This window comes from Dictyostelium purpureum (assembly GCF_000190715.1).
Source record: "Dictyostelium purpureum unplaced genomic scaffold DICPUscaffold_615, whole genome shotgun sequence".
NCBI lineage: Eukaryota > Evosea > Eumycetozoa > Dictyosteliales > Dictyosteliaceae > Dictyostelium > Dictyostelium purpureum.
The window spans coordinates 1-11484 of record NW_003519949.1 but is presented as its reverse complement, the minus strand read 5'-3'; the positions used below and the strand labels follow the sequence as shown (position 1 = coordinate 11484).

The 11484-nt window shown below is 22.2% G+C and overlaps 6 protein-coding genes across 6 annotated transcripts; 5 read left to right on the top strand and 1 right to left on the bottom strand.

Annotated features, from left to right (window-relative positions):
- Positions 1-362: 362 nt before the first annotated feature.
- DICPUDRAFT_93274 (uncharacterized protein) lies at positions 363-2001 on the top strand. Its single transcript, XM_003294681.1, has 2 exons — positions 363-904; positions 980-2001. Exons 1-2 carry the CDS (start codon positions 441-443, stop codon positions 1221-1223), a joined length of 708 nt encoding a protein of 235 aa, XP_003294729.1. The 5' UTR covers positions 363-440; the 3' UTR covers positions 1224-2001.
- Positions 2002-4637: 2636 nt separating this feature from the next.
- DICPUDRAFT_85177 (uncharacterized protein) lies at positions 4638-5522 on the top strand (the record flags this gene model as incomplete). The annotated part of the gene is made up of 1 exon (XM_003294680.1): positions 4638-5522. One exon carries the CDS (start codon positions 4638-4640, stop codon positions 5520-5522), a length of 885 nt encoding a protein of 294 aa, XP_003294728.1.
- A 407-nt stretch (positions 5523-5929) lies between these two features.
- On the top strand, positions 5930-7009 carry DICPUDRAFT_159767 (uncharacterized protein; the record flags this gene model as incomplete). Its single annotated transcript, XM_003294679.1, has 1 exon — positions 5930-7009. One exon carries the CDS (start codon positions 5930-5932, stop codon positions 7007-7009), a length of 1080 nt encoding a protein of 359 aa, XP_003294727.1.
- Positions 7010-7458: 449 nt separating this feature from the next.
- Positions 7459-8745, top strand: DICPUDRAFT_85175 (uncharacterized protein; the record flags this gene model as incomplete). The annotated part of the gene is made up of 1 exon (XM_003294678.1): positions 7459-8745. The coding sequence occupies one exon, from the start codon at positions 7459-7461 to the stop codon at positions 8743-8745; it is 1287 nt and encodes a 428-aa protein (XP_003294726.1).
- Positions 8746-8795: 50 nt separating this feature from the next.
- On the bottom strand, positions 8796-9457 carry DICPUDRAFT_159765 (uncharacterized protein; the record flags this gene model as incomplete). Its single annotated transcript, XM_003294676.1, has 2 exons — positions 8796-8944; positions 9445-9457. 2 exons carry the CDS (start codon positions 9455-9457, stop codon positions 8796-8798), a joined length of 162 nt encoding a protein of 53 aa, XP_003294724.1.
- Positions 9458-10018: 561 nt separating this feature from the next.
- On the top strand, positions 10019-11281 carry DICPUDRAFT_85174 (uncharacterized protein; the record flags this gene model as incomplete). The annotated part of the gene is made up of 1 exon (XM_003294677.1): positions 10019-11281. The coding sequence occupies one exon, from the start codon at positions 10019-10021 to the stop codon at positions 11279-11281; it is 1263 nt and encodes a 420-aa protein (XP_003294725.1).
- Between the last annotated feature and the right edge of the window lie 203 nt (positions 11282-11484).

Here is an 11484-nt window from a genome sequence, read left to right as displayed (position 1 = left end):
TTATTTTATTTTTTTCGTTCGTTTTAATTTCATTTCATAACAAATAATTATTATAATTATAATTATAGTAATATTAATAATAATCATATTTAATTAAATATATACAAAAAAAAATGATTATTAATAATTTAATAAAATCTTGTAATAATATAAAAATCAATAATTTAAATAAAATAATATTTTTTAAAAGAAATTATGGTATATCAAATCATTTTGTAAATAAAAAATTTCAACAACAAAAACAAAAATCTTTAGAAAAAGAATTACAAAACTTAGCAAATCAAAAAAATAATATAAACAATATTGATAAAGAAAAGAAAACTTTAATATTCAGTGGTGTAGAAAATCAAAATGAAATTGAAAACGAATATAAACCAAAATTATTAAAACTTTTAAAACAAGATTTCGAAATTAAACAAGTTAAAGAAATATCAGATCAAATGATTCAAAGTTTAACACAATGTTCAGAAAAACAAACCAAAGCAGATCAAGATAAATTATTTTATTTTGGTGATTTAACACTTAGACATTCAATTAACAATCCATTGGAATTATCACTAGCAGATAAAGCCATATATAAAGAGTTTGAAGAACTAGTTCAATCGGAATTCTTTTTAAAAAGCCGTTGTGAAGAAATTGGTTTATCAGATTTTATTAGATTCAGCTATCCAAATAATTGGAAAGATTATAAACAGATTTATGCAAATAACAATTATTACAAATGTTTAATTAAATTTATTGGTGCACTTTATTTAGAATTTGGTTTTAAAGTAACTCATCAATTTATTCATAGAGTTATTTTAGGTTTACCAAATAAAAAACCAGCTTCAATTTTATTAGAAATTCCAGAATCAATTATGATTCAAAAGTTTTCATTATATAAAATAGAATCACCAGTAATAAAGTAAGTAAATTAATTAATTTAAAAGTTTTTTTAAATTATTATTACTAAAATTTATTTTTTTTTTTTTTTAAAAAGAACAACCCCAAATACTCTTGATTTTCCATTTTTTACAACAACTATCGAATCAGGTTCTTCAGAAGTTTCAAAAGCATATGGTTTAACTAAAAACGAATCTTACAATTTAGCATTAAAATATTTAAATGATCAAAGTAATTCATTATCAAGTTTAATGGCTCATATTTTAAAAAACACAAAATCTTATAATTTTATAAAAAAAGATAAAAACAATTTTAGAAAAGATAGAAATAATTTAAAATAAAAAATTTTTATAAATAAATCTTTTTTTTTTTATGGTAAATAAAAAAAATTTATATATAAACTTTATTTTAATTATTATTTATTATTATATGACTATTATTATTATTATTTAATATATTATTATTTATAAATTTATAATTATTATTTAAATTAAATAATTCAATTAAAGTACTAGATAAATTTAAAGATTTTCTATAATAATGAAATGATTCTATAACTTGATTTGAAGAGAAATTACCAATTGACTGATTTTTTTGATATTGATCTGAATAATAATTTGATTTGATTATAAATATAAAAGACTTTAAACTCCAATTCTTTTCTAAGCAATATCTGTGTAAATTAATAGCCCCTATTGATTTAGATTCGTGTGATTTCTTTATATTAATTTCTTTATTTGAATTTGAATTTAAATCATCATTAGCTAAATGAATAATTGAGTCTATTGGTAAAAGAGGTTGTTGTTGCTGTAGATCTTCATTATTCTTATATAATTCATTAATTGTATTTTTTATTGAATAAAATCTTGATATATCTATACTTTTAAAATAAAATATTAAATTTTGTTGTTGTTGTTGTTGTTGTTTATATTTATTTATTAATAATTCTAATTTCCAATTCATTTTTGATTTTGATAATATTATTATTGATTTTGATTTTTTAAAAATTTGAAGAAATTGATATAATATATTTTAAAATATTGAGTGAAGAATTCTTTTGACCTGTTATTAAAATTGTATTACCAAATATATCATTATCTTCAACTGTATGGTCTATATTGGTATTTATTTCTTTCTTTATTAGAATTTGATTATTTTTGAAAATAAAAAATCTTTCTTTTAGTAATGATGACAATGATGATGGAATGTTAATATTTGGTGATGAAGGAGATGGAATGGGATTTGAGATGAGGTTTTCTATAGTACTGAATATAGATTTATTTAAAAATGAGTTTGTATCGAGGTCTACTGAATAACATCTAAGCTCTGGGTTGTGTATAATATAATATTTTAGTACACCAATAAGAGATGAATTTAAATAGTTTTCGGTAGTTGTATTACCAGAAGAGTTTAAAGAAACCAATAAAAGTTTGCATGATGTTTCATGATTATCTTGGTCGGTTTTTTCTTTATATTTCTTTACAAGTGCATCCAGTATTTTAACCAATTCTACGTCATAAAAGTCAAAATTTTCTACAATCATTGGCTCGCAACCTTTAGCAAATACAATAATATTTCCATCGGATACATCTAATTTCCTATCAAATAAATCAGTTGAAAATATACATCTAACCGAATTTGAAATCTTTGAATAATATTCTATTATTGGTGATATACTACTTGATTGACTAGTTGCTCTATAAATTATAGCTTCATTATAAATTTTTTTATTATTATCATTATTACAATTAAGATTATTTACATTATTAAAACCCCATTCAATTGGATGTATTTTATTAAATAGTTGATTATTATCTACTATATATTCGTCATTTTTACTATTATTATATTTTATTGAAATTGAACTGAAATCAATTAATATTATTTCGTTATTATTAAAAAGTTTACAATTTAATTTATCATTTTCTAAAAATTGAATTTGTATATAATAACATTCTTGTTTATCTCTTGTATTTAAAAAGTTAAATCTAATATTTTCAAATTTTTCTATATAAAATGATTCAATATCTAAATCTTTAAAAACTATACAACTAATATAAATACCTATAAAAAAAAAACAATTAATATTAATATTAATAATTTTTTATTTTTAAATCTAAAGATACTATACATTGTAAGCATGAGGTTATTATATTTTCTATTATTTCGTCCTCTGTAAACTCTAATTTAAATCTTAATATACCATCATTTAAAACATCCAATTCTTGAATATTTTCTTTAAGTTTATTATTTAAATTATTTTGATTTATTAATTGATATAAATCAAATTTAAAAATTATACAAATATTATTATTACTATTATTACTTTTTCCTATATTCGAAAAAATTGTTGGTATTATATTATTTTTATTTTCTTTTTCTATAGATATTATTGAAGTTGCACAAATTTCATTATTTAGGTTATTAAAAATTATTTCTATTTTATTATTACATATATTATTAATTGTATTACTAAATTCGTAATCTTTAGATATTTTATTGTTTAAGATATTTATATGATTAATGAATAAATTATTAATATCATTATTATTATTGTTATTATTTTGATTATTGCAATCATTATAACTACTATTATTTTTATTAATAAGATTTTTTAGAATATAATTAAAAATAATTATTTCATTCATTTTATTATAAAAACTATTTATGTTTGTGTATATGTGTGGTTTAAAAAATATAAAAAATTAAAAAATAATTATAAATTAATAAAATTTTTATAAATTTTTTTTTTATAAATTTTTTTTTTATTTTTTTTTATTTTTTTTTTTTGTTAAATTTATAATATTTTTTTTAATATGTTCAGATATAACATTAAATCCTACATTATATCTGATATAAACAGAATATAAGATTTAAATTAGAATTTTTTAATTAAATATTTATTTAAAAAAAAAAAAAATTTTAAAAAAATTTAAAAATTTTAAAAAAATTATTTATTAATTTTTATGTATAATGGAAAAAGAACACGATACCGAATATACAAGAGGAGTACCACTAACTCTAAATTCTCCAGCAGGTAAATTAATACAAGAATTCAATGGTTTATCATATGATGATAATGAAGGTAAAAAAAAAATATTAAGAGAAATATTAGGAAGTGTGGGTAAGTTTTAATGTGGTATTAAATTTATTATTTATTTATTTCTTTTTTTTTATTAATTTTATTTTTTTTTATTTAGGTAAAGATGATGATTTTATAATTGAACATAATTTTCATTGTGACCTTGGATTTAATATACATGTTGGATCTAGATTTTATGCAGGGTTTAATTTTACAGTGCTCGATATAGCAGAGGTTAGAATTGGCGACAACTGTTTAATAGGACCCAATGTTGGAATATATACTGCAGGCCATAACATCCAACCATTAGATAAAGAGAACCAAACTAGAGACAAATCGGGCTATGGCGATCCAGTCACTATAGGAAATAATGTATGGATTGGTGGGCATTCCGTTATTTTAGGTGGTGTTACAATTGGTGATAATTCGATCATTGCTGCTGGAAGTGTTGTTACTAAAAACGTACCACCAAACTCTATTTATGGTGGCAATCCTGCTAAAAAAATTAAAACCATATCAAAACTTTAAAATCAATTTTTTTTTTTTTTTATTTAATTTTTTTTTTTTTTTTAAAATTTTTTTTAAAAAATTTTATTTATAATAAAATAAACCTTCAGTAATATTTAAATAGTAATAGTAAAAAGTAATAATAAATAAATAAATAAATAAATAAATGAATAATTTAACAGAATTTCAAAAAAAATTTTATAATAGAATAAATTTAAAACCAATTGATAATTTAAAATTTGAAGATTTATCAATTATAATGAAATCATGTAGCGAAACATTTTCATTTGAAAATTTAGATATTGTTAAAGAAGAAATTGGGGAAATTACTAAAGAATCAATTTATAAACAACTTTTATTAGAAACCAATGGAGGATTATGTTATAAATTAAATGGATTATTATACTATTTTTTATTGGATTGTAGATTTGACGTTTATTTATCAATGGGAACTGTAGTGAATGGATTTAATCCATGGGGATCAACTGATTGTCATGTTGTAAACATTGTAAATTATAATAATAAAAAATATTTAGTTGATATTGGTTTTGGAGGTTTTATAGCATTAAATCCAATATTAATCAACGAATTTGATAATAATTATTCAAATCAAATTATCAAAAACGAAAATGGATTATTCAAGGTAATATTAGAAAATAGTAAAGCAATCAATAGTAATGGTGAAAATGTAAATTATACACATACATTTCAATATAGAAAAGATGACAACTATTTAATAGAAAGTGAAAGAAATTGGTCCTCAGGGTTTGTTTTCAATTTAAATAAAGTTTCAGATCAATCCCTATTCATCATTCAAAATCAAATTATTAGAGATCAACTAGAGATTACCAAAGGCCCATTGGTTGTTAAATTAACCAATGAAGGTACCTCAACCCTAACTGAAAACAATCTAACCATCACAACTCATAATGGTTTCAAAACCAAAACCCCTTTAAAATCAAGGGATCACTTCAACGAAATCCTTCAAAAAGAATTTAAAATAAATAATCCAATTTTAAAAAAATTAAATAAAAATAAAAATTTATTTTAATAATAATTACCATCATTTTTACCACCTCACCAACCAAATATCATTTTTATTATTATTATAACCTTTGCAAAAATTTGTGTAATCTAGATTAAGTTTAAACTTTCTCATAAAGATATCATTAAACATTGAATTTGGGAAAAACTGATTTTTCGGTATTATGCTGAAAAAAACAACCACCAGGTTTTTCAAATAAAAAAATTATTTTATTATCATTCCAAACTTTTTTTTTTTTATTTTTTCGAATTTTAATTTTTATTAATTTTTATTTTTATTTTTTTCCAATTTTCAAATTTTTTTTTTTTATAAATTTAAATTTTTCATTTCTCTTCATTTCATAAAATTTTAATTAAAGATAAAATATATAAATAACTCTATATAAATAAATAAATAAATAAATAAATTATAAAATGACAATTACATTTAAAGTTAGTGATGCTCAAGTTAATCCAGTTAATAATCCAAGAGAATTTGATCAAAAATCACTTTATGAAGAAGGTGGTAGACCAGGTATGAGAGCAGCAGCAGTAGAAAAAACAATTATTAAAACAAGTATTTCAAATCAATCAAAAGCATTTGGAAATAATTCTTTAGTAAACTCAGTATTTACAGCATATTGTCAACATCATAATCTTGTACTTAGACCAGATGATTTTTGGACTGCAATTCTCATTCAATTATCACTTTATATAAATGCAAATTCAGAACAACTTAGAGATAAAATCGTAGATTTCGAAGGAAAAAGACAATTAACTGTTAGAGGTTCTGGTAATCTTTTCACTGCTCCATATGAACAAATGACCCTTCAAATGACAAGAGAAATTGAAAAAAATATTAAAGATCCATCTATTCGTGAATGGGTAATGAAGAAATTCTCAACCACTACTGATACCGATCAATTAGTTTCATCAATTACTTTAATGGCAACTATGAAGAACTATTTCGATTTCAAAATGCATTTAATGTGCAATTTACCATCAGTTACTTTGGAAGGGGATGCCTCTGACTATATTGACATTAAGAACAGAATCTCTCGTCTCGTCGAATTTGACCTCAAAGAGGCTGGTAATCCAATGAGTGGTTGGTTAAACTATCTCAATCCAATTGTCGACAAATTAATTGAAACTGCCAATGGATCACCAGATACCGAATGGTGGAATAAAATTGTGAATAGAGTTGGTGGTGGTAGTGGTCCAACTTATCTTTCCGGTTGGATTACTGCTTTCTGTGCTTTTGATGCCAAGGGTAAGTATATTATGGAAAATAAAAAAGAATTTAAATCAATGTGGGGTGATGCACAAACCACAGAATGGAGTTTCATTGACACCGGCGATGTCATACGTGGCTATGTTTCATGTCCAGTCAAAATCAACGATAATGGTAAAGAATATAACACCGAATTTTATGCTGGTCATATGGCTTACTCTTTAAGCGACGACAACTGCACTATTAAACCAAATTTAGATTGGTCCATTGTTTTATTAGACTAAATTAAATAAAATGTAAATAAACTTGATAAAATTTTTAATTTTTTTATTTTATTTTTAATTTTTAATTTTTAATTTTAAATAATGATGATGAAGTGGTTGACTCTTCCCCTGTTTCCAGATGAAGAGGTTTAGATTTTGTATTTGAGTTTTTTGATTGTACAGTATTTGTTGAGTTTTTAGATGGAGAGGCCGAGGTTGTCACTGCTCCATTTGTTTAATATTAATTGATTTACATAATATATATTTTTTAATATCTAAGAAGATCAACAAAAAAATTATAATTATAAAATTTAAATTTTGTTAAAAAAAATTTTTTATTAAAAATTTAATCAAAATACAATATTTCATTTATTTTATTTTTAAAATTTTTTTTTTTAATTTTTTTAATTTTCCTTTTTATAAACCCACAAATAAATTAATATATTTTTTTATATAAATAATTAAATAGTATGGAAATAAATATTAAATTAAATTCATTAATTTTTAATGAAATATTACCATATCTATTATATAATAATAATAATTATAAAAGAATATTAGAATTAAGTTTAATTTCAAAACAATCATTTCAAATCATTCAAAATTTATTAACTCATAAACATATCCTCAAACTTGATCCAAATGATCTAATAAACTTAATAAAAGAAAATAACAAATATGAACTATTTTTAATAAAGTATAAAGAGTTGGAAATTATCCATTTCGATCATTGCAATGAATTTTCAAAAAGGATATTGAAAAAGATCAAGAGTAGACTTTTAGAACAATGTGAACAATTAAAAAAAGTTATTTTCAACAGAGCTACTGTTGGATATGATACTCTGGATGAGAATCCAACATATGATAATTTTTATGAATTTAGAGGTTTAGATTTATTTTGGTATACAGAAGTTCTTCCATGGTCAAACGAAGCCGAATTAATAGACGATTCATTTATATTTTCATTTGAATTTTTATCAAGATATCCAAATTCAAAGAAAATCTCAATATCAACAAGTTATAGCGATGTACTAAAGTATTTAGAGTGTTTGGATGGTATTTTAAGAAATTGTTGTAGTACAGTAGAAGCTATTAAATTTGACTTCCACAATACACCCCATGATTTTGTTGGAAAAGTAATAAATTCAAAATCACCAGCAATCAAATCATTCACTGTTAGATTGGCCAATGACGACACAAGTAAATTGGTTGCAAATTTATTTAGAGAATCAGAAATCTCAAAAAATAATACATTAAAGGTGTTAAAATTAAAATATTGTGAGGAATTTTCCATCCCACATCTTAACCAAGAGCCAACCGAATTTTTAGAAACACTAATAGGTAATCAAACTTTAGAAACATTGGGTTTAAAATTATTCGATGTAAGCAACTCGGAAAAACTATCACCACTCATCCAAGTACCAAATATTACAACACTAATATGTAGTCTCTACTCTTTCGAAGCCTTTCTTTTACATTGCAACGAAAATCATAATATTACCACTTTAAAAGTTGGTTGTTATTCTCATCAAAGCAATTATCACAATGGTTACTTTGAAGATAAAGATTTTACGAATGTACTTTTAAATTTCTTTAAAAATAATAAATCATCATTGAACTCTATTATATTTCCTGAAATACTATATAAATTATATAATTTAAAAGAAATTATCAAAAAAGAAAGAAATAATATTAATAACAATATAAAAAATATAACTTTTAAAAAGGTTTTCATTCTTTCGAAGAAATATAAATAAAACTAAAACTTTTTTATTTTTAATTTTATAGTTTTTAAAAAAACTAATTTTTAATTATTATAAATTATATTATTATTATTATTATTATAATGTTCTATAATGTCCAAATCAACTGCTTTTAAGAGATTATTTAAAATATATTGTGGATCAATTTGATTTTTATAATGGGCTTGTTGTTGGTCTAATTGATTTTGATCAGCTGATATAATTGTTGATGTTCAGCTTGATGTTTTCTTGTTTGGTTTGTTTCTGATTAATTTGTAATTTTTTTTCAGCTTCAATTTGTTCTAAATTATTAAATAATTCCTAAATAGTTTTTTGGACTTCTTGGTCATGAAGATTCTGTTCATCTATTACTTTTTATTATTTAAAAAAATATAGTTTTAAAATAATTTTTTTTTAATTTTGATTTTGATTTTGATTTATTATTATTGGTATTGTTGGAATATAGTTTATCTCTTTCTTTTTTAGTTTGTGCTGGTGTTTTTACTTTTGGTTTGGCTGTTGCTGATGCTTTTGGTTTGGTTGTAGATGAATTTGGTTTGGATGAAACTGATTGAAGTAGAGGAGCAATAGGCACAAGTTTTCTTTCTCTTTTTCCTGGTAATGTTGATGTTAATGGTATTTAAGATGATTGCTAATAAAATGTAATTTATTATAAAAGTTGAAATCATATGGTCTAATCGTTGCAATAAATACCATAATTCCCCATGTAGATGATATCACTTTTTTCTTATTATTAGCTGATTGTGTGTGTAGTAGTGGTATTAGTATTATTTGTTGTTGATGATGAAGTGGTTGACTCTTCCCCTGTTCCAGATGAAATGGTTGGGGATTTTGTATTTGAGTTTTCTGATTGTACAGTATTTGTATTTGTTGAGTTTTTAGATGGAGAGGCCGAGGTTGTCACCACTCCATTTGTTTAATACTATTTGATTTACATTATATATTTAATATCTCACTTACAAATACACACTTTTTTTTGAAGAAATATGATTACAATATTTTTTTTATTTAACATTGTATCTTTTGTTTTTCTCCCGCACACAGACACAAACAAGTACACACAAAAATATTACTACTTTTTATTACCAAAAAAAATATAAATTTTGTTAAAAAATTTTTTATTGGAAATTAAAAATTTCATTATTTTTTTTTTTTTTTATAATAGTTTTTTTATTTTTTTTTTTATAATAGTTTTTTAATTTAAATTTTCCTTTTCACAAAGCCACAAATAAATTAATATTTTTTTTAATATAAATAATTAAATAGTATGGAAATAAATTTAAAATTAAACTCATTAATTTTTAATGAAATATTACCATATCTATCATATAATAATAATTATAAAAGAATATTAGAATTAAGTTTAATTTCAAAACAATCATTTCAAATCATTCAAAATTTATTAACTCATAAATTTATCATCAAACTTGATCCAAATAATCTAATAAACTCAATGAAGAAATCAAAAGAAAATAACAAATATGAACTATTTTTAATAAAGTATAAAGAGTTGGAAAGTATCCATTTCGATCATTGCAATATTTATTCAAAAAAGATATTCAAAAAGATCAAGAGTGAACTTTTAGAACAATGTGAACAATTAAAAAAAGTTATTTTTAAAAATGCTAATGTTGATACTCTGGATGAGACCCCAACATGTGATAATTTTTATGAATTTAGAGTTTTAGATTTATTTTGGAATACAGAACAACCTCCATTTTCAGACGATCCCGAACATCAATTGGCCGCATGTGGTGAATTCTATACATTTAACTATTCTTTTGAATTTCTATCAAGATATCCAAATTTAAAGAAAATCTCAATATCAACAAGTAATAACTACATAAATATGCATTTAGAGGATTTGGATGGTATTTTAAGAAATTGTTATAGTACAGTAGAAGCTATTAAATTTGACAGCCACAATACACCCCATGATTTTGTTGGAAAAGTAATAAACTCAAAATCACCAGCAATCAAATCATTCACTGTTAGACTGGGTAATCGCAACACAAGTAAATTGGTTGCAAATTTATTTAGAAAATCAGAAATCTCAACAAATAATACATTAAAGGTGTTAAAATTAAGACATTATTTGGATTCTGCCACTTCATATCTTAACCAAGAGCCAACCGAATTTTTAAAAACACTAATAGGTAATCAAACTTTAGAAAAATTGGGTTTAGAATTATTCAAAGTAAGCAACTCGGAAAAACTATCACCACTCATCCAAGTACCAAATATTACAACATTAATATGCAATTTCGAATCTTTTGAAACCTTTCTTTTACATTGCAACGAAAATCATAATATCACCACTTTAAAAATTGGTTGGGATACTCGTTATAACCCTTTTCTCCATGATTTCGATGACAATAATGTTTTGGTAAATGCATTTTCAAATTTCATTAAAAATAATAAATCATCATTACATTCAATTATATTTCCTAGATTACCAGATAATAATTTAAAAGAACTTATCAATATAGAAAGATTTTGTTCATCTATTACTTTGTATTATTATAAATAAATATAGTTTTTATAATAGTTTTTTTTTATTTTATTATTATATTTTTTAACATTGTTTGTTTCTATTCCACAGGGTAATATACTTTTTATTGTTATTCGGTTTTTTCAAAACATGAATATTTTAATGAAATGCTTTATCAAAATTTAAAATTTTTTTTATTTTTTTATTTTATTGCAGTTTCAGTTCGAAAAATCAACAAAGAT